At 37.4% G+C, this 27,067-nt stretch overlaps 1 protein-coding gene across 17 annotated transcripts in view; it reads right to left on the bottom strand.

Moving 5' to 3' along the window:
• Window positions 1-27,067, bottom strand: part of Slmap (sarcolemma associated protein) — a 132,180-nt gene that overhangs the window by 43,976 nt on the left and 61,137 nt on the right. For 4 of the 17 annotated variants that reach the window (XM_075988834.1, XM_075988836.1, XM_075988825.1 and 1 more), the window contains exons 4-13: window positions 24,463-24,499; window positions 18,073-18,135; window positions 14,425-14,520; window positions 14,085-14,156; window positions 11,579-11,719; window positions 10,142-10,279; window positions 7,335-7,503; window positions 7,197-7,247; window positions 6,732-6,782; window positions 748-810 (exon numbers count right to left, since the gene is read on the bottom strand). In XM_075988834.1, the coding sequence (XP_075844949.1) occupies window positions 748-810; window positions 6,732-6,782; window positions 7,197-7,247; window positions 7,335-7,503; window positions 10,142-10,279; window positions 11,579-11,719; window positions 14,085-14,156; window positions 14,425-14,520; window positions 18,073-18,135; window positions 24,463-24,499 (881 nt within the window). The remainder of the gene's footprint in view (window positions 1-747; window positions 811-6,731; window positions 6,783-7,196; window positions 7,248-7,334; window positions 7,504-10,141; window positions 10,280-11,578; window positions 11,720-14,084; window positions 14,157-14,424; window positions 14,521-18,072; window positions 18,136-24,462; window positions 24,500-27,067) is intronic. The other 13 variants (XM_075988839.1, XM_075988827.1, XM_075988828.1 and 10 more) reach the window with 5 other exon arrangements.

Consider the following 27,067-nt stretch of genomic DNA (forward strand, 5'->3'; position numbering starts at 1 on the left):
GAAGGTCATCTTTGGAGCTCAGAGCTCCAAAAGGCTATTTGGCTTTAAATAGCTTCATTTAATCTGAGAAATGTATTTAAGAATCTCAAAATTCAATCTGTGATAGAACTAGAACTTGAATAAAGAAGCCATATTACCAATATTTCTTCATTGAGTACCCACATAGAAAGTTTAGGTGTGAGCAGGAGAGATGGTTCAGCAGTTAAGAGTACTGGCTGCTCTGGCAGAGGACCTGGGTTTGATTCCCAGCACCCAGTTGGTAGCTGACAACTCTCTGTAATTCTAGTTTCAGAGGATCTGAAGCCATCCTCTGGCCTCTGAAAGCACCGCACACTTGTGGTGCACAGAAATACACACAGGCAGAGCAAACAAATACACATATAAAGATAAACACTTTCAGAAAGATAGTTTAGGTACTTTACACCCCAGACAGTCTGTTTTATTCCCTGATGAGTGAGTGACTTTAAGTTAGCAAGTTTGAAATTTCTTCCTGTGTGGTTTTATGTGTTTCTCTCTCATGCTCTCTGTGTGCAGGGACCACCAATATGAAATACTCCACTCCATATGTGAAGGAACTGCAATAAGAATACTTTTCTCAAAAGAAACAAATAGGTGTGCGGAAGCCTGGAAACAGTTACTTGCACACTTCTACTCCAGCAAATACATCCATTTCCTTGCTTTTCCTCTGACTTCTTAATTTTAGCCCCTGTCTCCATTAAAATCAATGTGGAAATACTCTGTACTCACTCTGGCACTCTAGGAACTGGTGAATAAGAGTGCAGTCCCCGCCACTCTCTGAAAGCAAGTGTTCTAACAAAGAAAGAAAGACCTTTAAGGATATGGTTTGTTGCTGTCTTGAAATAAACAACAGCAAAGGTTTAAAAAATGAAATATTTTAACATAGGTAACTGAAAAGGACCAATAAAGCTAAATATATTTTAACACATACTTTGGAATTAAATAACTGAAAGTTGTAATTTATATAATCATGAGTTTACTCTGAATGGCTAGCTTTTAAAGGTGCAGTTTTTATACAAAGAGCTGAAAAAAACAATCAAAACAAATATACTGCTTTAAAACATATATAATATTTAATAATAATAACATATTGAAGCCGGGCGGTGGTGGCGCACGCCTTTAATCCCAGCACTTGGGAGGCAGAGGCAGGCGGATCTCTGTGAGTTCGAGACCAGCCTGGTCTACAAGAGCTAGTTCCAGGACAGGCTCCAAAACCACAGAGAAACCCTGTCTCGAAAAAACCAAAAAAAAAATAATAATAAAAATATTGATTTAAAATACATTTCTTTTTCCACTTTTCATATGTACCTTTCTCCATAACAGGTTTGTAAATACTCAAGTGATTTTTGTGTTTTTATTATTGATTAATTTTATGTTCTAACAATCTCACTTCAAAGTTGTCGGTCTTAATTAAACTTTAAGAATGTATAAAATCAGCCAGGCATGGATACATATGCCTAAGATTCCAATATCCAGGAGGATGAGGCAGGAGCACCGTCATGAGTCCGAGACCACATGGGCTATAAGGTGACTTTCAAGAGACCTGGGACTATGATATGAGCCTTATTTAAAAAAAAAAAAGTTGGAAAGGGGTTACCATACAATAATTTCTTTACATTTCTAAGAAATTAATGAGACAGATATATTTATACATTCATTTTCACAAATGACTTCCCACTTAAGTACCTTAATCTATACCATACATACCATTACATTACATTGTTCATCTCCACCCCAATTATCATGTTCTACACAGTTGAAAATAAGAGCTTCATAAATGATTTTGCTTACATCAGAAATAATTCATTTTGTAAAAAGTAGAATTAAAAAAGAGAAAATTAGAATTTAACACAGTAGTTAAAGAACTCCAGCCCTTTTCTTCACTAAGTCAAAGGTCAAAGGCTAACCGATAAATCTAGATAACATTCTTCAGTTACATACCCATGTCTTCAAAGCTACACAAGAGATTCTAGAAGGTCTGGTGTTAAAAGGCTGCGATCCAATGTGGTAACTACCAGGAAGGTAGGTCTAAAGGCACTCAAGCCGGAATGAGCACCACCCTCACTATGAACTCTTACTCCTCTCCACCTCAACCAACCCACTTCTCCACTGTCTTGTCTTATAGAACAGGCAGATGCTCGCAGTTGTAACAGTGACTCCTGACATCTTTTAATTAACTGCCTGCCTAACCTTTCAAACCTGTCATTTTCCTTTAACTAGTTACACGGTACCCAAAGGGTCCACGAAAGATAAAAACAGGGAGAAAGATGAATACAACTTTTTAGAGAGATGAATAACAAGTACAGTACAGCCCCAAGTGGAAAACAATTAAAAATTAACTGCAACAAAAATCTTGGATTAAAGAAGTAATTTAAACAAATAGAATTCATCAACAAGCTAACAGAAAACCCCAGTAGATTAGAAAATATCAAGGAAAAAGTTGTTTTATATAAACTCTAAACCATAATAACACTTTCAAAACTCAAACTATACAATATCATGTTAAGTGTGAAAATATGTTTAGATAGGTAAAGAAAATATAGTTCATATATGTGACAGAGTTTTAGTTTTATGCAGTCATAAAGAATGAACTTAGATCATCTGCAAGAGAATGGATAGAACTGATGATCAGCATGTTAAACAAGATAAGCAAAAGTGTCTTTCATATGTAAAATCTAGATTGAAATGTATATATGTGATATGAAAGTAGGAAGGGAGTATGTAGGGTGAGGAAGTAGCCTAAAATGAGGAAGAACAAGAAAAGATAATGGGAGGGAAAAAAGACAAATATACCTACGTATGACCTAGCTTTAATCCACTTATTTATTTGATATGAAAGCAAAAGGAACCATTGGGAAAGGAGGAGAATCAGTGGAGAGGGAAAGAGGAAAGGGCAAACATGCACAAGAATGTCATAACCTTTTATATATGCTTATCAAAAAATTTAAAGACTTACTTGGAACTAAACTTGAACATACATAAAGGACTTTATGACACTTATCTGAAACCAAAATTCAGACCAATATTAACCAATTTCTGGTGATTCTTATTAAAAACCAGTAATTTCCCTAGGTGGTATGAATGAGAATGGCCTCCATAGAGTCATATATTTGAATGTTTGGTCCTCAGTGGAACTGTTTGGGAAAGATTAGGGGGTGTGGCCTTGTTGGATGAGGTGTGTCACGGGGGTGAGTTTTAGGGTCTCAAAAGCCCAAGCCAGGCCTGTCTCATGCTCTCTTGGCATGTAACTTGCAGACCAGATGTGTGCTCTCTGCTACTTCTCCAGCCCCATGCCTGTGCCACGCTTCCCACTGTGATGACACAGACTCATCCTTTGCAACTGTGAACTCCCAACTAAGTGCTTTCTTCTAGAGCTGCCTCGCGGCCACGGTGTCCCTAAACAGCAACACAACAGTAACCTCAATACTCATTGTTTCTCACTAGCCTAAAAAGCACCCTAGTTTTCCTTGCAGGAACCCAAAAGTTCAGAAAAGGATTTTGGATCCCCTGCCAGGTGGGTTCTAGGAATCAAACCTGAATCCTCTGGCAGAGCAGTAAGTGCTCTTAATCACTGAGTCATCTCCCCAAGCGCCCTATATACTCTATTTTTAGTATCTGAACCCAATCCTGAAAATATTTAGTAGATTGGCTTAGCTCAAGTCTGCTATCAATGTGTAGATATATATCTACAAAAGCACCTTTCACATGCATAAGACAACCCTGTCACCATCCACATAAAGCATGACACTTAATAGTTTACTACATGATTTCAGGCCCTTAGAAATTAAGTTGACTACAGAGCATATTATCATCACTGCAATCCAAAAGAAATCAGATGTTTACTGGAAGGAAAACTAGTCTCTGTGATATTGGTTAAAGTTAAAGAAAAGGAAAAAACATGGAAACATAAAAAAGAAAACTATTCTATTTGAATAAATTCTTTACACAAATGCGCTTTCTGTGGATTATGTTTTCTATACACTCATGTTGCAGTTATGCTACTGTAGCCAGCAATTGTACATATCACTGAGTCATTCGAATGTGGCTCATTCTAACAGAAATATGTGGCAGGCATAAAATAAATACATGGTTTCAAATAACTACTAAGGAAAATTAATGTGAAATGTTTCATTAATAATCTTTAAATACTGACTAAATGTTTAAATAACTTTTTTGATATTGTTGGTTAAATAAAATTTAGTATTAAAATTTTTTACTTGCTTCTTTTTAAACTTTATTGTAGTTAGCAGAAAAATTTTAAAGTTTACAACTGTTCTATTACTTCTAGACAGCACTATTCTATACTCAAACATATATTTAAATAATCCTTATTTTAAAAAGAAACAAAAACTTCTGGTATGAAATCTTCTTGTAAAAAAGTTAAATCACTTCAAAAAGAGTTCATTGGGAGAAGAATAAACCACAATATCTCTAGACACTGCTGACATTTTCTTTTGCACCTGTACTTAGTATTTTCTCTACTATTTCAAGGGTGATGTTAACTTAATTCATAAAAACCATGGCTATAAACTTTGCAATGTTTGAAAATGTAAATTATCTTATTACAAAGTCCATTCCACAATAAAATGTGGCATAAGATAAACATAAAACTTACTGTCAAAATGTCCTACTAGTTATTCTTATGCTGCTTAACTTATTGTCAGCAAAGGCCCAAATGTTTTAACAATGGAAAAATAACTATAGCAAGGAGTTCTCTATAACAATACAAAATATTTTATTTTAATATTAAATTAAGGAGTCTGGTTATTTGCTAATAGGAAAGCAGTTTACTGGTCTATATTTTCTGGCAAAAAATTTACACAGTAATTTGATAACTTTTGTTAAAAGATGTTTTTATGTATATAAAGATTCTTAACTGAAAATATGAAAGTTCACAGCTTGCATTAATGTAACACTTGACACATATTCAAGAAAATATGGATTTAATTAAAAAGTATATAAGCAGAAAGGAAAAGACAGGCAAAATAATAATGGAAATCATAAAATCATTTAAGGAAAATGAATACTTAGAAGACAAAGATTAACTCAACAAAAATTTGCTAAACCCTTTTAATGAACAGCAACTAAGAGTCTTGTTAAAATGAACACAAACTACACTTCTAAAATTTCTCAAACTCAAAAACTCAAATCTGAAAACCTTAAGGCAATTCACAAAATACATTGAATAGTTAAATAGCAATTGATAATTTTTTTCTAACATGCATGATATATGTAATATTAGACCTTCACTGTACAGTTCACATACACATGACTTTCTGGACCTGCTTTGGCAGTTACTAGAAGAAACTCTTTTTTCCTTTTTATAATGATGGAATTGAATCCAAGGCATAAAATAGGAAAACTCTTGAAGCTAAATCTTCAGTTCACCCATTTTTTTTTTATTTAACACGTCAAAAGAAACTCCTTCTTAACTTTGACCTCTTGCTATGAATGATAAAGATATACCATGATATGTGGAAAACAGTTTCATTACAAATTCTATTTCTTTTTTCTTTTCTTTTTCCTTGCCTTTTTCTAAGACCAGGTTTCTCTGTAGTTTTAGAGCCTATCCCGAAACTCACTCTTTAGACCAGGCTGGCACCAAACTCACAGCGATCCTGCCTCTGCCTCCAGAGTGCCGGGATTAAAGGCGTGCACCACCACCACCTGGCTACAAATCCTATTTCTGACCTTGACATCTTCTACTAACTTCTACTAACTTCTTCATATTAAAACGAGATAGCAAAACGAGTACGCACTGAAAATAACTCCATTCCTTTACTACTCCAACTGTCCACAGTTAAGGAGTTCGTACTCAGCCAATCTTAGAGGAAAGGGGTGAGGGGCCAGTGACTGGGGATCTGAAGACTTCAGAATTACAAAAACTAGTGACCTAAAAGCTATGTCCTATGTGCTGTCCCATGTGCTGTGCATGGTGGCTCATGGCAGACAGCACTGAGTTCACTGCCAGCCTGACTTATTTAGACAGCTCCAGGACAGCCAAGGGACACACACACAGCAAGACTGCATAAAGAAGAAAAGGGAAGAACAACAGGAAAACTAACGCAGTGGCTGCAGGCTGTTGTCAACGGAGAACTCGTACTACTACCCAGAAAAACATGAATGAAAGAACCAGAAACTACCAAAAAAAATTTCTGACTAGAAAGATGCCTAATCTCATTCTCTGATCAATAAAACAGAGGGGTAAAGTCATTTCCGTTGGCATGGTGGCACACTCTTTAATCCCAGCACTCAAAAGGCAGGCGGATTGCTGTGAGTTTGAGGCCAGCCTGATATAAAAAGTGAGTTCAAGAAAGCCAAAGATACAGAGAGGAACCCTATCTTGAATCCACATGTTCAATGGACATTAAATAAGTTTGCACACCGCAATGGAGACCTGGAAGCTAAACACAATGAACCAGAACAGTAATAGAGCTCTTTGGAAGGGAAGAGCCATATCAAGCAAGCCACAACAATGAAAACCATTTTCTTATCTAAGTCATTGCAACTTCTACACAACAAGGGACATCTAAGAACAGATCACATCTTGTGTCTTAGTCTATAAAGAGAATCTGGAGTTTAAAAGACAAAACTCGGTGATAAGTAAACAGTTATAAATATGTTTATTCCAAGCACCAAAAATCATTAGGCATTTAGCTCTCCGTCCTGCTTAAATGATAAAAGGATATCACAAAAAAAGTTTTTTACGCTACCTTTTTCTGTGCTCCCATTTATTTTAGGTAAGAAGTCATCAACTTGTATCCCTAGGATTAAGACAGGATATCATTGCCTGATCAAACAAAGTATTAATTTTAAAACTGGCTTCAATGTAACTATGGCATTTCCTATTCCTACTCACACTGACTCTGTATAGAACACTATATTCAGAAGAGTTCAAATGCCATTCTTTACTAATTCAGGCTTGGGGACCTTCCAAAGAACCTCAAAAGAAAGAGGATCCTAATACCACCTCAGAGGCAGGACCCTCACTGTCTGCAGGACTACACAATGGTGCCCTCTGGTGGCAATCATGAACATTTTAAAAGGAGATTTTCTGAAAGTATCCTTTGGTTCTTGACATGTAAACTATCAAATGTGAGAAGTAAACGATGTGAGAGGTCAAGGATGTGAACAAACAAAAGCTTAGTGAGAACATCTGTAAAAAAGGTGACACCTACCTAAGCTGCTGCATTCTTTAAGAGTTTTCTCCTGCAGATGTTCTAACCGTACTGTAAAAAACAGTCCAAGAAAAAGATATTTCACAGACAAAGAGAACAAAAATCAAATAAAAGCAATTTCTGTATCAGCTAGCTTACCTTGTAAAGCTGTTAGCCTTTCATTGGTGAAATCATTATCGGCTTGCAAAGCTTCTATTTTTGCCTGGAGCTCCTGTTCTTTTTCTTCCATTTCATCTATTTTATTCTGTAATTCTTTCTTCTCAGCTTGTCCCTTCTGCTGGATTTCCTCCTGCTTTCCCTCTGCTACCTGTTGAGTAGGGCTCTTCAGTCATTTCATAAAACCTCACCTTGCTTTAAGCAGCCTAAGGCCAGGACTGACTTCATTCATTTATACTTCTAAGGAATCTATTCAGAATTAGAGAATATATTTATAAAGCTGATTTTCTAAAACAAAGACAGAGATGTAAGTCAAAACTGACATGGCACTGAGAAGGGAAGAACTTAGGAGCAAACAAGCACTCACAAAGATAAACACACAGATAAGGAGTCAAAGTTAAATCCTCCATGTTTTTTAAATGGGAAATATACAACCCAAATTTACTATTATTACAACTTGTTTGTACATTCTAAAATGTTATATCAATTTAAAATTTATTTATGTTTAGCTAAAAAGATGATGGCGCAAACCCTTAAACATGCTTCTCTTGACAAGATCTCCCTGAGAACTACCATAAGTGATGCTTGGCCTGTCTGACAAATACCTATCTTGTACACACTCAACTGAGGCCAGGTCATTTTTCTCTTGTTTTAATTGATTTTTAAGTTAATATCACAAAGGACTGTGTTTTACGGTGATATTCTTCATACATGTGTCTAGACATTTATCCTCATTTGCATTGCCCTTCTCAATGACTCCAGCCTCTCTGGCTGGTTCCTTTCCTCATTCCAAACAGTTCCCTTTCTGCTTTCATATGATGTGCGTTCTATTACCCGCTCCTCTCTCCAACTCCACCATCTCTTCCTTCCCTCTGGACCTCCTTCTAGTTTCATGACCCACCAACAGATATAAATTACAGTAAGATGGATTTTCAGCAATGTGGTCACAAGACTTTGAAGGACCAACTAGACATTATTTTATGGTCTGATTTCTTTATTCCTAATGTCCCAGAGGGAATAGCAGCTGAAACAGAATCAAGAGCACACCTGCAGGACAACCAGGGCTCAAACAAATTATTCCAAGCTTCCTTTGAGTTTGTTGCAGCACTGAACAGCTGGTCCCTAACTTTGAGAGGCCTTTTCTAAAAATGAGTAGGTTTTAAAAAGTATCAGACTATATTAGATTTTGTTAATTCTTTTTCAAAAACTTTATTATTACTATATGTATATATGCATATATGATGCATGGGTAGGTGCACATGGAGATCATAGCACAATTCTGTGGTGTCAATTTCTTTCACCTTTATATGGGCTCCCAAGAAAGAACAGGCTTGTATGACTTTACCCTATGAGACACCTTATTCTTACTCTAGCTATGATTCTCTCTTTTTATAATTTACTATTACTGCATGTATCTCATTTTGGCCCTTGACTACCACTTTAAAATTTATTATTATTAATAAAACAATAAATAATTTATTATTAATAATAAAATAATTTATAATTTATCATTATTATTTGCATGTGTGTGTCTGCCTAATATCTTTGTGTTTACATGTGTGTATATTACAAGGCTAAGTTCTGGGGCATGGGTGCCATGGCCCTCACATGGAGATCAGAGGACAACTTTGGGGACTTTCTGTCCTTCCACCATGGGTTCTATGACCAAACTTAGCTCTTAAAACTTGCATGACTGCTGTGGGAAATGTTCTTGTACTCTGTAAAGATTTATTAAACTCATATCAGTTTAAGAAAATGCTGACTGACCACTACCCAGGCAGGAAGAACAGGCAGGACAAACAGACTAAGAATTCTGGGAAGAGGAAAGGCTGAGTTAGTCACCAGCCAGACACAGAAGAAGCAAGATGAGAATGCCTCACTGATGAAAGGTACCAAGCCACGTGTCTAACAAGATAAGAATTATGGGTTAATTTAAGTTGTAAGAGTTAGTTAATAATAAGCCTGAGCTAATAGGCCAAACAGTTTATAATCGTTATAAGCCTCTCTGTGTTTGAGACTGAATGAGTGCAGGACAGAAATTTCACAATTTTCAATTACACAGGACAAATGCCTACACTCTGCATCACCTTGCCAATTTGCATCATATGAGAATAGATGATTCTCATCTAGTTCCAAGTGTATATTAGAAGATGCTGTTCTTTTCTATACCATCCAATCTTAGTCCATGTGGTGGGGAAGCAAACACTGAAAGAAGACTATTGTGAAGCACTGACTCTATTTCCATCTACAGGAAGTATGTCTGTTTTAAAGGCTTTCAATTCTCAACAGCAATGGAGGGTAGACGAAACAGAATACATTTTCTATTTTCACTGTCAATCTCAACATTTCAGTTTTACCAAATTTTACATTAACAATTAGTAAGTGATGCATAAACTTTTAAGCTGTTTTAGAGACTATTAGCTTAACATGCTTTCAAGTAGAGTAAGAACAAAATGTGATGGTTTGAATAAGAATGTCCCTCATAGGCTCATATGTCTGAATACTTGGCCTCCAGATAGTAATGCTGTTTGGGTAGGTTTAGGAAGTATGGCTTTAGGAAGTATGCCACAGAAGATAGGCTTTGTGGTTTCACAATCCTCAAGCCAGTCCCAGTGAGCTCTCAGCTTCTAGCTCCAGTCACCATAACTGCTTGCTGCCACGCTTCCTCTTCATGATGCTGATAGAGTCTTAATTTCTGGAACCTTAAGCCCAAATAAACCTTTCCTTCTATAAGGTGTCTTGGGTATGGTGTTTTAACACAGCAGTAGAAAAGCAACTAATATACATACCTTTAATTTATCAGATAAATCTTTAATTTCATTAACCGCTCCATTATATTTATTGGCTAACTCTCTTAATTCTTCCTGAGTCCGTTCATTCATTTCTTTTAAGTGGGTACATTCATCTTCAGTATTACTCAGACTTCTCTGCAATTCAAGTTCACATACAATTAATTTAGAATAAATGGATACTTATTTAAATTTTATCATTAATTCAACTTATAAAAAGTATAGCTTGGACTATCAAAATTTGGACTAACCTTGTATAAAACTGAATTAAAAGACAAAACAATTTCAGTTTATTTCAGGAACATGTGTACTAAAACACTACTAAAAAAATTTTTTTTTAATGTTGGGAAATGGGGCAGAAATAGCTACCTATCACTTATACTTTAAAAGGGTCAACCAGTATGACTTTGAGCCTTGAAAATATTTTAAAATCACTAACTCCTTTTTTATTTGTTTTTGAAACAAGACTATGTTACTCAGGCTGACTTCAAATTCACTATGGAGTCCAGGCTAGCCTGAAATAATCTGCCTCAGATTCCCAAGTGCTAAGACTAAAAGTATACTTTATCATATCACCTCTAAGCCGACAATCCTTAAGTAACTTTAATACCACATAGCAATTCATCTAATGTGAAAATAGCAATATAGCTTGAAACTTTACTTGTATGTCAATTAATCAAGCAACAATGAACATAAAGCCCATACAATAGAATGAGGCCATAATACAAACTATCTAGGTCCTCACACATGCTAAGAACATGCACACTGAGCTAAACCCTCAGTCCCCAAAATCACATTTTGATTGTTCCTAGGACCTAGAAGATATCCCTCATAAAACTCGCAAAGCACAAGATATAAAGTTATTCTAGAGCTGTGGTTCTCAACTTCTGGGTCATGACCTTTGGGAGAGAGGTCACCTAAGACCATAGGAAAACAAAGAAATTTATTTACATTGTGATTCATAATAGTAGTCAAATTACAGTTATGAAGTAGCAATGAAAATAATTTTATGAGGAACTGTATTAAAGGGTCGCAGTGTTGGGATGACAGAACCACTGGTCTGGAGGACGGGTAAAGTAGTAAAGTTCTTGAGACCATCCTGCACTAAAAAACAGCACATTTATAGACACGGTCTCCACATCTTCAATTCAACCACTAGGGAGACAAAAGTGGGTGCAGTTCTGTGAGTTTGGGGCCAGCCTGCTCTAACAGCAAAGTCCAAACTAGGCAGAGGTACATAGTTCAGTTCCCAGCATACATCTCAGATGTCTCAAAACTGCCTATAATATATGCCTAAAATAGGTCCAATGGAGCTAAGACTCGGACTTCTGCAGACAACTTCACTCACACACACAAACACACCCACGCGTATACTACATATAGACACATAATTTTAAAAATAAATCTTTAAAACCAATAACAATAAAAATGAAATACCTCAACTTCTGAAAGTTTTCTGACCACTTCGATTTTCTCCTGAAGAACCCGCCTCAGGGACTCTTTGGCTGTTGTCTCATAGTTGTGTTTATCCTCCTGCAGTGCTATGAGTTCCTTCCGTAAACTATCTTCGGTTTGATTCTACAACAAAAGACAATTATATTACACCTAAGTTACTTTTCTTTGAAAACTACGTATGCTTTGAAAGAAATAAGCACATTATGACATTCTAAATTATATGTTAAGGTACTCCCCCAAAACAAATGTTAGCCTGCTATTAACTGAATCTGAATTTTAAAGTTGTATCAGTAAATTATGCCCTTAGAAATTGCCACACCCACGGTTGTCTCGCCTGTGTGACAAAATGCCTTTCAGGTGGTGGCCGTTTCAAAATGAGGGGCTCATGCTTCTTGGAGCTTGGCCCCCAGCGGTTCCCTGGCAGTCTGCTCGAGTTGAGGTGCCTGATTAGCCTCAACGACCTCGTTCACTATGTTCCTGGCAATGGTTTCTTGCATTGACTCTGCTATCCTTTCTTCTGTTCTATTTTTCTCTTGACAAAAACTTAGTCTGTTCAAGGAACCAGAAAACATTTCCAACGGAACTGATGCGTGAGTCCCCTCCCTTGATTCAGGCCATTAATGTTATGATTAAGAGACTCTGGCTCACTCTCTGGGGGAATTTACAGATACCCTAGAACAGAAAGAGCTCATGATAGGATATTTAGTAGAAGAAGGGCAAATTATGAAGGAAAATGTATGGAATGGCATGAGTTACCATTTATGGAGAGGCTAGCCAGAATGAGAAACCCCTGGTACATTTTAAATAGGAAAGAAAGGCAAAATATTCTTGATAACATGAAGCCAGCCATTCAATACTGGAGCAAACCTGGGGGGTGGAACCCTGAAGAATGGTGTTTGGGTTACCTTGGCTACCTTGAGGGCAGATATGATTTAGGGCCATGAGAAAGCACAGTTAGTTAGTGGTGTGAGACGAATTTCAAAGAAAAGCTCTGCCCACCTGGCCCTGACCACAAGACTTGCTGAGAATAATCAATTGTCTGTAATCATTTTTCTATGGAAACTTTTATGTCTGCCAACTTCCTTCTGTAATCTCTTAAAAGTGATGTTTGAATTTTAGTAAAGTTGCAGCAGATTCAAATCTCATTAGAGTTGTGTCTGTCTATCATTCGCCGAATCCTGGGTTCTCCTAAGCCTTCACCCCTGTTCTCCCTCGGTCTTCGATCTCCAAGAGAGTCAGTCCGCAGCAAGAAATTATACTAATTCCAATAGGAAAGAGTTAAAGTCAATAATTTCTCTCAAATATTAAGATTAATTACTCATGTTCTGTCATCATATTTCCATTTGTGAACAAAAATCATGGCTATCAAAAGCACCAAACATTTTAGAACAATGGCTAAGATAAAAGAGTAAGAGCATCCTGAGGAAAAAGGAAGACTCCAGGTCCAAACAAGAAAGGTGTAAGGTGAGCATGGAGCATTCTGTCTAGTGCAGCCACAGGATGCTATCCAAGTCAGCTTTATCCAGAGAGACAGCCTTAAGAGGTTTACTCATACAAAACTCTGGATAATATGATAATCAACAAAGCTAAATACTAGTATAGACTGAAACACACCAAATATACTTAAATCTGAGCAGGGAGAAAGTACTTCATTGTCATTCACTGGTGGATAAAAGGAGAATCAATTTATTCTTTTTATCTAGTAAATAATAGGGGTGGGTCTCATTCTATTTTTTCTGTATAAAATGTACTTTGGGGTAACAAAATAATTCATGAGGGAATAATTATCTTTGAAGAAGTAATCCAACTAAGTAAATGAAGGAATGATAGAATTATATCATTATGTTAAAAATCTTTCATAAAATAATGAACATAGTGAAGAATCACCAATGACAAAATTCTAAAAAGAAAGCCATTTAGTCATTATGTTCTTTGACTAAAGAACAATACCATCCATGAAATGTTGTTGGCAAAAAAAGAAGAAGGAGGAGGAGGAGCAGGAGGAGGAGGAGGAGGAGGAGGAGGAGGAGGAGGAAGAGGAGGAAGAGGAGGAGGAGGAGGAGGAGGAGGAGGAGGAAGAAGAGGAAGAAGAAGAAGAAGAAGAAGAAGAAGAAGAAGAAGAAGAAGAAGAAGAAGAAGAAGAAGAAGAAGAAGAAGAAGAAGAAATCGAACCCAGACCAAATATCTATTATTTTTATGCCTAGAGAAAGAACTAAAAAAAAAAAAAAAATAACAGTATAGACTGAATCACAGTTCAAAAGGCAAATAACCTCTTCAATAAATATCAACTGCAATAGAAAAGTAATTAGAACTGGCCACACGCGTGTATTACAGAATTCTTCCTACTTATAGGTATGCGTGGATTCTTTTAATGACAAAGATATAAAACAATTGTGGGATTATATAAAGGGCTTAGCACACACTCAGATAGAAAATATGAAACTACAGAACCGTGTTCTTTCATATATACCTGAAATTAAATACATACTTTGGAGCATGCCTGCAATTGGTTTCCCATAACTTCTAACCGTGATAAGAGTCTATCTTCATCTATTAAAGCCTGTTGGAAAAAAATCAGATACAAATCAAAACCCGCAGTAACAAAAAAGGCAAGTATAACAGATTCTATTGCCTAGAAAAATAGAAAAATTTTGAAAATTGAAAAATCAATCAAAATCTGCTACAAAATGCTGTTTCAACATTTGTTCTTTAGTTAAAGGAATAACATTACTTTTATTTGCCTAAAATCTAATTTTAATTCATTCAACACATTAAAACAACTATTAAACTGTTTAAATGGATTCTAGAATCTAAAGTAAATGGAGTACCTGCCAACTGGTATCTGAAGCTTCTTGAGTGATGGCTAATAGCCGCTGAAGTGTGGCTAACTTCTGTTCCAACATCTGTTCCCGATGTAAGGCCTCCTACCATAAATCACAAAAGAAATGCTAAGAACTCAGTCAGCAACATGATACTTCTGAAGAAAAACACTCGATATAATTTGAATATATTCTCAGACTGCACTCTGGATGTAGTTCATTATTTTATCCCATCTACGGGACTGCAAGTACAGATATAATAGACTTTGCCCCAGATGGAAAACAAGTTACTCATTTCTGTTTTCTTTTTATTAGTAATTTACTAACAGAGTAAGTTTCAAAATGCAGATTAGAAAAACTTAAAAAATGTTTATGTTTCTGCTTATATTTCATAAATACACATAAATGTATCTTCGAACAAATGTATTTCAAACTAAGGCATCAAAGATACTTGATAACAACTCTACAGTATGGCATCTAAAATAGTAACAGCATTTAGCTTTCCTTTCTAAAATGTTATGTAAATACATGCACATACGTTTAAATGCTTATGGCATTTTCAGGTACTCTAATTCTCTCCCTGATATGTCATTAGGTAATTAATATTCAAAAAGTAAGAGTTCACTAAATATTAGCTTGATGTAATTAAGGGGTCAAAGAACAAAGAGCAAGACTACTCTGTAGTGATAGCTGCTAACAGCATCCCTGCCCAACCTGTGATGGTGAATGACCACATCACTGAGCTGTGGCTTTGGCACAACTTCATCTTCTGCCATTCCTGTAATACTCAAAAAACACTTACAAGCATTCTATCTTTGAGCCACCTTGAGGAGAAGTATATGCTTCAACTATAGCATAAGTTTTAAACATTAATTTATTGCTCTCCACATCCTTGATAAACAACGACTAGGGACTAATGTAGACTCAGAGTCCGTTGTTTTAATGTAGACTAAGGAATCTGACAAAAAAAAACCCATCACCTCATAATCCACATTAAAATGGCTATTTACCATACTTTATTTTAAGCTCCTGAAACTTTATCCAGGAAGTAACAGATACAAATTGTTTTACTATAAACAAAGCCACCAGCCAATCAAAGCTTTAGATACTACCTCCACTAGATGGTGTCATTCTATCTCTTAAAAAATTAATTTCCATTAGTTTCTTAATTCTGAACCAAACTCCAACAAATGTAGCTCTCCTAAAATAGTCTTTTAGATCTAAGGTATGAAATGCACCTACTTCAACTTTTATTTAAGGCTTCACAGTTTACATTAGAGTTTCACAATTCAGTAAAGATTATGCAAGAAGGAAAAGAGGAGGTGGGACAATTCCTTCTAAAGAGTTAGTACATATAAATGGATGTTCAGAGATCTGAGAGAAAAGATGGGACAGAATGAGAAGTATAAGAGTCTCATTCATGATGATCAGCAACCACACTACACAGAACCAGGCCAGTTATTTAATTTATATGAACACTGTTATTTCTCATGTTAGAAATGAAATATGAATTAATCTTAACATTCTCAAGAGAGACATACAAAAACAAATACATCTCATTGAATGAAAATGACCAACGACATTCACATCATATATTTTACATTGTGGGCACTATTCCAAGTGTTTTAATTATATTAATTCATATATCCTTCATAATGTGGACACTGCCCACAGAAGGAAAATGAGGTCCAAAGGCCTTCTTAGGAAGCTGGGTGGTGGTAGAGCACATCTTTAATCCCAGCACTATGGAGGCAGAGGCAGGAAGATTTCCATGAGTTCAGCCTGGTCTACAAATCAAGTCTCAGAGCAGCCAGGACAACAAAAAGAAACCATGTCTCAAAAAACAAACAAATAAACTTTCTTAGGAGATGAGATGTTAAAACCAGGGTTTAAATCTAGTTAAGCTTGATCAATTCTGGCTAGAAAAGCCCATGTTCTTAACTACTTCATGGATATGCGTATGTGTACAATCGTTTTCTATATGGCAGTACATGGTGCTTGGTGGAAAATGAGACCTAATTAATGTGTTGGTTATTTCTGTACTTTTCCACAGATGCACATGGCCTTAAAAAACCAAAAAGTACAGGGCCACTGGTCAACAGTTTTAAAGACAAATCCACAAATAAAACTATCCATCAAAGGTCACAGAATTGAACAGAAAAACTAAGATCAAGATCAATACTTCAATCCCTAAACTTCTGAACCAAAGTTACCTTTAAACCATACTCTCTCATTGTATCCCTCTATTGACCCAGAGCCATAATCCTGCCCAAATAAATGAAGAAAAAAAAAAACACCTCTTTGCTTTTAGAGTTGTATGTCTTTTTAAATAAAGGATTAAGAGCTCCAGGAGGCCATTCCAAGTAGATGCTCTAGATCCAGAAATACAGTTCAAATAGGGAGGACTCTGGGGTCTAACTGCCAAACTAAACTCAGATTAGGGGTAAATCACAAAGCATATGACACTGTAAATTCTTAGATCTTCCTGCCCCTTAGTTACTCCATGTGGAAAAACAAGAAGTGGTGTGGGACAATTGTCTATATTCTGTCAATTATGTTTTAAATAAATGCTGAATGGCCAGTAGCCAGGCAAGAAGTATAGGTGGGACAACCAGACAGGAAGTAGAGGTGGGTCAATGAGAACAGGAGAATTCTGGGAAGAGGGAAGCTCCCTCTGCAGTTCTGTCCAGACACAGAAGAAGCAAGATGTGACTACGTCGCTGAAAAGGTATTGAGTCATGTGGCTAACACAGATAAGAATAATGGGCTAATGTAAGTTATAAGAGTTAGTAAGAAGCCTGAGCTAATGGGCCAATCAGTTTATGATTAATGTAGACCTCTGTGTGATTTCTTTGGGATTTAACAACTGCGGGAACCAGGCAGGACAGAAACCGCAGACAACAAAGAATGAGATATCTACATTCCTTACATAGCAGTAAAAACTGTTACATAGATTAAATGAATCAATATAGTATAGGAAGTTCTGTCTATGTGTTGCTTTCGATGGTTAAATAAAGAAACTGCCTTGGCTTTTTGATAGGGCAACACTTAGGTGGGCAGAGTAGACAAAACTAAATGCTAAAAAAAGAAAAGACAGAGGGCTGCCATGAAACTGCCAAAATCAGATATGCTAAATCTTCCCTGGTAGGCCACTGCCACGTGGTAATATACAGATTAACAAAAATGGGTTAAATCAAGATGTAAGAGTTAGCCAAAAAGAGGCTAGATAATGGGCCAGGCAGTGATTTAATTAATATAATTTCTGTGTGATTTTTTTGGGTGTATTTCGGGTGTAAACTAGCCGGAACGACAAGCAGCCCGCTCCTCTAGCTATATCAATACAGGTAAAGTAGTTGAACGGAATATGGAATATAACAAGCTTAATTCTATTTAAAACCACCTATGAATAAAGAAGGACTTTGGAATCTCCTTACACTGGAAGAAAAATTTCTCTTGCACATAAGCTTATCTTTTCTAAACTCAATAATCCAGACTCCTTTTTCTTCTTGAGATCTGTTTTTAAGCCTCCACTCTTCCTTTAAAAGGTATTTCCTGTGTGCTTGTTTCCAGCCAATATTTTTATTCTGTATTTACAATCTGACAAAATAAAATCTAAGTTACTTTTAAAGACTAAGAATTCTCAAGATTGACTTTTACCTGTAGATACTGAGAAAGTTGGAATAGTTCCTGAGAGTACATACTTGGGGTGTTAGCAGCAACCTAGAAATAAAATAATATAATATAAATAATCAAAGAAAGCATTACATTAAAAAAGCTATTAAGAGCCAACATGATGGCTCAGCAAGTAAAGGTCCCTCCTATCTAGCCTGACAACTTCAGTTTGATCCCATGCTGGATAGTTTTATGTTAACACAGGTTAAGTCATATGAGAAAGGGAACCTCAATTAAGAAAATGCCTCCATAAGATAAGCTGTAGGCAAACCTGTAGAGCATTTTTTCAATTAGTAATCAGTAGGAGAGAGCCCAGCCCATAATGAGTGGTGACATCCCTAGGCTGGTGGTCCTGGGTTCCATAAGACAGCAGGCTGAGCAGGTAGGTCATGGGGAGCAAGCCAATAAGCAGTACTCCTCTGCATCAGCTCCTCCTTCAGTGATGAACAGTGATGTGGAAGTGTATACCAAATAAACCCTTCCCTCCTTGAGTTACTTTTGGTCATGGTATTTTATGGAAGCAATAGTAACACTAAATGGAACAATCCCCAATACCCACATGGTAAAAGGAGAGACTCCTGAAAGTTACCCTCTTATTTCCACATGCATGGTGAACATACACACAAAATGAAAATGCACTTTAAAAATTGAAAACAAACCAATTTCAAGAAATGTCTATTTTCCTAAATATGCAGATAAAAGGTTTAATGGATCTAGTCTTAGTTCACAATTATTGTGTAAATTATTTCTTAAAATATTTCTGTTGTTTATCTAGAATGTATAAATGGCATTACACTGATCATATCAGACTTATAAACAAGATGATTAAGCAAGAATTACAGTGAAACTTTTAAGGTCAAATCACAAACTTACAGCACAGAGGTACTGAGCCTTTTCATAACACAGAAATAACTCCTAATCAATGCAGTCATCTTTTTCCTTAAAATACATCACTGATTACTTCATTAATATATCAACATGTCACAATTCATTTAGAAATGACAATCTTCAAAATTCACTTGGAAGTATGTGTCAGGATAGAGGATAGCAGGAAATCTTACACTCTACTTACCAAAAAAACCCACAAAAATTTAAGTAAGCAAAAAAGACTCTAACATTTTGTTCAATAGCCAGAGTTAATAAAAAATTATTAATATATGTAAATTTTGAGAAAAAGAAGAAATAACCATGTTCAAAAACTACAAGTCAGCCTAACAACTCAGAACCCCAAAGTATCAGAATTTGCTTCAATTAGGGGCTTTTCAAGACTAGTGAATACAGAACCATGTCACTAAAAAAGAAAACAAAGAATACAATAAGTTGCTGTAATATTTACCCATTTCATGAACACTAATAAGTTCTTTAAGTGTGCATACTTATCCTTTTTCGTTGTTTAAAATGGGGTCTTGCTACAAAGCCCTTCCTGGCCTGGTACTACGTACCCCAGGTCGGTTTTGAACTCAGCAATCCTCTTATCCCAGCCCCCAAGCACTAGAAATATAAGTATACACTACCACACTCTGCTGATTTATTAATAATGTTATGGATCACTGCTCACTAAACTCAGAAAGTATGTTTTCTAATATTCAGACTAAAAAATGGCATTTTTCTTATGAAGATCTAAATCAACAAAATCATTATTTATTTTAAAAACAGTTCTTAGCATCAGAAGTTGGTGATAAATTACCATTATTTCTATAACAATAACCTAAGAAACAACTTCAATTTAAAGTAGGTAATCATTGTTCCTCAAATTAAAGAAAAATGTAAATTGTTTGTCCTCACATTTTAGTGATCACACACACACACACACAGACACACACAGACACACACACACACACACACACACAAGCCAGCGGGTATGGGAAGATAGCCGTGGTAGGAGAGCCGTGGTCGGATAGCTGTGGTAGGAAGGATAGCTGTGGTAGGAAGGATAGCTGTGGTAGGAAGGAGAGCTGTGGTAGGAAGGATAGCTGTGGTAGGATAGCTGTGGAAGGAAGGATAGCTGTGGTAGGATAGCTGTGGAAGGAAGGAGAGCTGTGGTAGGATAGCTGTGGAAGGAAGGATAGCTGTGGTAGGAAGGAGAGCTGTGGTAGGAAGGAGAGCTGTGGTAGGAAGGATAGCTGTGGTAGGAAGGAGAGCTGTGGTAGGAAGGAGAGCTGTGGTAGGATAGCTGTGGAAGGAAGGAGAGCTGTGGTAAGAAGGAGAGCTGTGGTAGGAAGGAGAGCTGTGGAAGGAAGGATAGCTGTGGAAGGAAGGAGAGCTGTGGTAGGAAGGAGAGCTGTGGTAGGAAGGAGAGCTGTGGAAGGAAGGATAGCTGTGGTAGGAAGGAGAGCTGTGGAAGGAAGGATAGCTGTGGAAGGAAGGAGAGCTGTGGAAGGAAGGATAGCTGTGGTAGGATAGCTGTGGAAGGAAGGAGAGCTGTGGTAGGAAGGATAGCTGTGGTAGGAAGGAGAGCTGTGGTAGGAAGGAGAGCTGTGGTAGGAAGGATAGCTGTGGTAGGAAGGAGAGCTGTGGTAGGAAGGATAGCTGTGGTAGGAAGGAGAGCTGTGGAAGGAAGGAGAGCTGTGGTAGGAAGGATAGCTGTGGTAGGAAGGAGAGCTGTGGTAGGAAGGATAGCTGTGGTAGGAAGGAGAGCTGTGGTAGGAAGGATAGCTGTGGTAGGATAGCTGTGGTAGGAAGGAGAGCTGTGGTAGGAAGGAGAGCTGTGGTAGGAAGGATAGCTGTGGTAGGATAGCTGTGGAAGGAAGGAGAGCTGTGGTAGGAAGGAGAGCTGTGGTAGGAAGGAGAGCTGTGGAAGGAAGGATAGCTGTGGTAGGATAGCTGTGGAAGGAAGGAGAGCTGTGGTAGGAAGGAGAGCTGTGGTAGGAAGGAGAGCTGTGGTAGGAAGGAGAGCTGTGGTAGGAAGGAGAGCTGTGGTAGGAAGGAGAGCTGTGGTAGGAAGGAGAGCTGTGGAAGGAAGGATAGCTGTGGAAGGAAGGATAGCTGTGGAAGGAAGGATAGCTGTGGTAGGATAGCTGTGGAAGGAAGGAGAGCTGTGGTAGGAAGGATAGCTGTGGTAGGAAGGAGAGCTGTGGTAGGAAGGATAGCTGTGGTAGGAAGGAGAGCTGTGGTAGGAAGGATAGCTGTGGTAGGATAGCTGTGGAAGGAAGGAGAGCTGTGGTAGGAAGGAGAGCTGTGGTAGGAAGGAGAGCTGTGGTAGGAAGGATAGCTGTGGTAGGAAGGATAGCTGTGGTAGGAAGGAGAGCTGTGGTAGGAAGGAGAGCTGTGGAAGGAAGGAGAGCTGTGGTAGGAAGGAGAGCTGTGGTAGGAAGGAGAGCTGTGGTAGGAAGGAGAGCTGTGGTAGGAAGGAGAGCTGTGGTAGGATAGCTGTGGTAGTAAGGATACCTGTGGTAGGATAGTTGTGATCCTAGAACTTAAAAGGTGAAAGCAGGAAGATCAAGAAGTGAACAAACAACATCTTTGGCTACACAGTGAACTCCTCGCCACTCAGGGCTATGTGAAACCCAGCTGAGACCCTAAGCAGTAGAGGAGAGGGTGCCTGAATTGGCCTTGCCCTGTAGTCAGATTGATGACTATCTTAAATGTCACCATAGAACCTTCATCCAGCAACTGATGAAAACAGAGGCAAAGACCTACAGCGGAGCACTGGGCTGAGCTTCCAAAGTCCAGTCGAAGAGTGGGAGAAGTGAAAATATGAGCAAATAGGTCAAGAGGATGACGGGAACACCCACTGAAACAGTTTACCTAAGCTAATGGGAGCTCATCAACTCTAGCTGGAAAGGGAAGGAAACAACATAGGACCAAACCAGGCCCTCTGAATGTGGGTGACAGTTGTATGGCTTGGGCAGGGCCAATGGCAGTGGGACTAGGATTTATCCCTACTGCATGTACTGGCTTTTGGGGAGCCCATTCTCTTTGGATGGATATCTTGCTCAGCCTAAATATAATAGCGAGGGTCATGGTCCTTCCTCAAAGCAATGTGCTTTACTCTTTCTGAGGAGTGTATGGGGAATGGAGTGGGGGGGAAGGTGGAGGGGATAGGAGGAAGTGGGAACTAGGATTGGTATGTAAAATGAAAAAAAGATAGTTTGTTTTCTTTTTAAAAAATAAAATAAAAAAGACAAAAAACAAACAAAAACCAACAACAACAAACCCAAAGCAGAACAAATTTCCAATATTCACAATCATGTCAAATAGTAAAAAAAAGGTTTGGTTTTGTTCTTTGATTACACTCTGATTTTTAGCAATGGCACCTCTAATTTCAATGCATCATTATTCCTAAACAAAAGAAAATACTCTAGCAATCAACTACTGCAATTTCTAATTGTGTGGTGTCAAAACTGATGTTCAATGGCATTAAAAGAATAATTTCTACAAGTTCTTATTTCAGAGCTGCTTTAATGTATGGGTAAAAACTGAGTGAACTTCTTGGATAGAAATATTTGGGAGGCAATCTTACCAAAAGCAATCTACAGATTCAACGCAATGCCCATCAAAATCCCAGCAAAATTCTTCACAGACCTCTAAAGAATGGTATTCAACTTCATATGGAAAAGCAAAAAACCCAGGATAGCCAAAACAATCCTGTACAATAAAAGAACTTCTGGAGTCATCACAATCCCTGACTTCAAACTCTACTACAGAGCTACAGTACTGAAAACAGGCTGGAACTGACATAAGAACAGACAGGAGGACCAATGGAACTGAGTAGAAGACCCAGATATCAATCCACACATCTTCAAACATCTGATTTTTGACAAAGAAACAAAAAATATCAAATGGAAAAAAGAAAGCATATTTAACAAGTGGTGCTGGCATAACTGGATATCAATATGTAGAAGAATAAAAATAGATCCATATCTATCACTATGTACAAAACTCAAGTGCAAATGGACCAAAGACCTCAACATAAAGCCAGCCATACTGAACCTTATAGAAGAAAAAGTGGGAAATACACTTGGACGCACTGGCACAGGAGACCACTTCCTAAATATAACCCCAGCAGCACAGACACTGAGAGAAACAATTAATAAATTGGACCTCCTGAAACTGAAAACCTTCTGTAAAGCAAAGGACACAGTCAACAAGACAAAACAACAGCCTACAGAATGGGAAAAGATCTTCACTAACCCCACATCAGACAGAGGTCTGATTTCCAAAATATACAAAGAAAGTAAGAAATTGGTCACCAAAAGAACACATAATCCAATTTAAAAAAATGGAGTACAGACCTAAATAGAGAACTCTCAACAGGAATCTAAAATGGCTGAAAGACACTTAAGGAAATGTTCAACATCCTTAGTCATCAGAGAAATGCAAATCAAAACAACTCTGAGATTCCATCTTACACTTGTAAGAATGGTCAAGATCAAAAGCATTGATGACAACTTATGCTGGAGAGGTTGTGGGGAAAAGGGAACACTCCTGCATTGCTGGTGGGAATGCAAGCTGGTACAACCCTTTTGGATGTCAGTGTGACGATTTCTCAGAAAATTAGCAAACAACCTTCCTCAAGACCCAGTAATACCACTTTTGGGTATATATCCAAAGGATGCTCAATCGTGCCACAAGGACATGTGCTCAACTATGTTCATAGCAGCTTTGTTTGTCATAGTCAGAACCTGAAAACAACATAAATGCCCCTTGACCGAAGAATGGATAAGGAAAATGTGGTACATTTACACAATAAAGTACTACACAGCAGAAAAAAATAATGACAACTTGAATTTTGCAGGCAAATGGATGGAACTAGAAAATATCATTTTGAGTGAGGTAACCCAGGCCCAGAAAGACAATTATCACATGTACTCACTCATAAGTGGTTTTTAAACATAAAGCAAAGAAAGCCAGCCTACAAACCACAATTCCAGAGAACTTAGACAACAATGAGGACCCTAAGAGAGACATACATAGATCTAATCTACATGGAAAGTAGAAAAAGACAAGATCTCCTGAGTAAATTGGGAGCATGGGGAACTTTGGAGGGAGGGTTGAAGAGGGGAGGGGAGAGGCAGGGAGGAGAGCAGAGAAATATGTAGAGCTCAATAAAAATCAGTAATTAAAAAAAAGAAATATCTGGGAAATTCCTAAACAAAAGTTAACTTCAGAATAAAAGATAGCAGCTAACATTACTTACCTCTGGCACAACTAGGAACAGTCATTCTACTCTGTCGGTCAGTGGTTTACTTGGGCCACAAAAGCTTTCTCCAAAGAAACCATGCATTCCAAATTCTCCACACAGTGAAGGTTATATTAACTACATAGTCATATTTACTTTATTATAAAACAGAAGTTTTTAAGGTAAAACATTAAATAAAAACACTTCAGTGAAATAAAATGTCAAAGTCTGGAAAACAATCTTTTACTACTCACTTTGTCAACAGGACTTGGTAATGGAGCATGGATGACACTGGAAAGTAAAATTTAGAATTTATCTCATTTCCTGAAAGCAGAGGAAATGGTACCAGAGCACCAAAATATCTTGACATAACATTCATGCACTTGCTCTCACATAATTAAAAGAATGTGAATCACCCCTTCATAAACACATGACATTATTTAAAAAATACATGCATAGACCTACTTTTTACTCATTATTTTTCTTAAAGAGAATTTCAATTTCAAAAGGTATTAAACATCTTTTGAGGATCCACTATTTACTGAGTGCTGTGATAACTCCCTCATTTTTTTTACCATTTCAACACATTAAAGTACCTTTTAAATCATGCATCTTATTTGTAACATATAAGTTATCAAATAATAAATAAGTACCCTGTGTAGCAATCTTTAGTTATAGTCTGGACCGGTGTCCTAGGGAAGAACAACTCCAGTTGTGCACACAGGGGCAGCTACTCTTCACCTAGCCGTCTTGGGATGGGACCCCAGTTTACATGTGTGTGTGAAACTGAACAGAATATGACAAACACAACAACAGCTGACACTAATTTCCTTTGGGGCCTGATAAAGAACTCTCAACAGAAAAGCAGCAGCAGTTAAGCACAGAGGCTCAGAAAATACACCAACTAGACCAAACTGCCTCTGCTTACCAGCGAAAAGGCAAAGTAATCAGGAAAGGCCTCATATTCCTTGCCCATACTCTGTTATTTAGCAATGGCACCTATAGTGTGGGCCCTACAGCATTCTTTTAAGTATTAAAAGATATAGACAAGTAGCTTAAAACGATGCCTTGAATAGTATCCAATCAATTACAACCTTCTACACCCATGGGAAATGTGCCCCAAGGAAGGCAGAGTCCCTGTTTTACAAAGCCCTATGAGATACTGTATGTGTCCTGAAGGCAGGTAGAGGGATGTAGAGCCTATGTCCCCTATACTTCACATCTTAAAAGCAATCTAGTGACAACCAGCTAGAAGGCCCACTGGGTAAAGTTCCCAGACTCAATTAGTTAAAGCTTGTAAATGCTGAGAAACTGACCTGATATGGCATATACAGTGGAGGGTTAAGTACCAACAGCCATTTTCTGCACACCAGAATATCTTGCACAGACTTCAGTGAGCGTGCATAAATCTTTACAGTATTTATTTGATTACATGTCTGTGTCTTGAGAATTAAGATCAATTCATCCCTGCATCCACAGAGTCTATCTCAAGGCCTTAACAAACTTGGTGCCTACTGAAGGCGTTTTAAAGTTATTCTTTTTCCATCCATAGAACTAAAATGGATGTTTTAAACGTAAGTTAATTTTTCTTGATTGTGAAGGCAATATATACTGAGAATGAAAAATGTGTAACAAAAAATAAACAAAAATGACTCAACCCTAGCACCCAGAAGTAACCATTTTTGTATATACCCTTTTCTTCTGCCAATATGTACACATAAGGACATTGACTCAAAAACCCTTAAAACACATAGAACTTTTAAAATCTGGTTTTCTTAGTGGCCCAAGAAGAAATTCTTCTGTCCTTATGAAATCTTGCTAGCAAACAAATGGCTAAAAAGCCAAATAACACATTCTGCAAATATATTTGTTTACAGAACCTATATTGGATATAGGTGTCTTTGTCTGAATTGTTGAAAAACTTGTGCATATAAAAAATATAACAAGGAATAAAAACTGCTATTTAGTGTTAGAATTGAAAAGTTATAGGCAATTTCTATTTTTGTTGTTAGGAAATTATAAAAATAGAACAGAAACTAAGGAACAATCAGAACTAAATATTGAAGATCTTAAAAACCGTATACACTATTTACACAGTGGACTTGGCATTCTTGACGTATTCAGTCATTTCAACTGCTAATTAAAATTAGGTTACAATAACAGCAGCAATTGGATGCATTATCTCATAGGTACTATGCTAAGTTCTTTAAATACACAACTACATTTAAGCCACATAAACTCATGATCGGTAAGTAACATATCTTTATGTTTCAGATGAGAAAAGAAAGAGCTGAAGAGCCACAGCAGGTGCAGCCAGGCGTTCCCTAACGATCCACTGTCGAGCCTAGTCAGATATTCAGCTTTAAAGAACTGTTTGTTCTAAACTTTTCTTCTAAATTTGAAGCAAAATTTAATATTTAATAGCACTTTAAGAACAGGGAAACTCTTTAGTAGTAAATTCCCTGCTGTGCAAGCTTGAGAACCTGAGTTTAACCCCCAGAAACCTTGTAAAAAGTAAGGTGCTTTGGCATGCATGTGAAGTCAGCACCTGGCAGTTGAAGCCAGGACTCTGGGGGCTCATTGATCCACCTTGCTAAGTTAGCAGTTCTATTCCAATGAGAACCTGCCTAAAAACAAGGGCCAGGGCTCCTGAGGATTAACACCTGGGGCTGTCCTCTGCTCTGCACGCAGGCAATGAACACATGCATATAACAAACATTCACACACAGTCACTAAAAAAAGGAGAGAGAGCCGAGAAGAAAAACGAGAAATAGTGAAAAGGTTTGGGGAAACGAAGGGATTTACTGAAAAGTCTTCAAGATGTTTACATATGGCCGAGGAGATAGCTCAGCAGGTAAG

This window comes from Microtus pennsylvanicus, chromosome 10, assembly GCF_037038515.1.
Source record: "Microtus pennsylvanicus isolate mMicPen1 chromosome 10, mMicPen1.hap1, whole genome shotgun sequence".
Classification (NCBI taxonomy): domain Eukaryota; kingdom Metazoa; phylum Chordata; class Mammalia; order Rodentia; family Cricetidae; genus Microtus; species Microtus pennsylvanicus.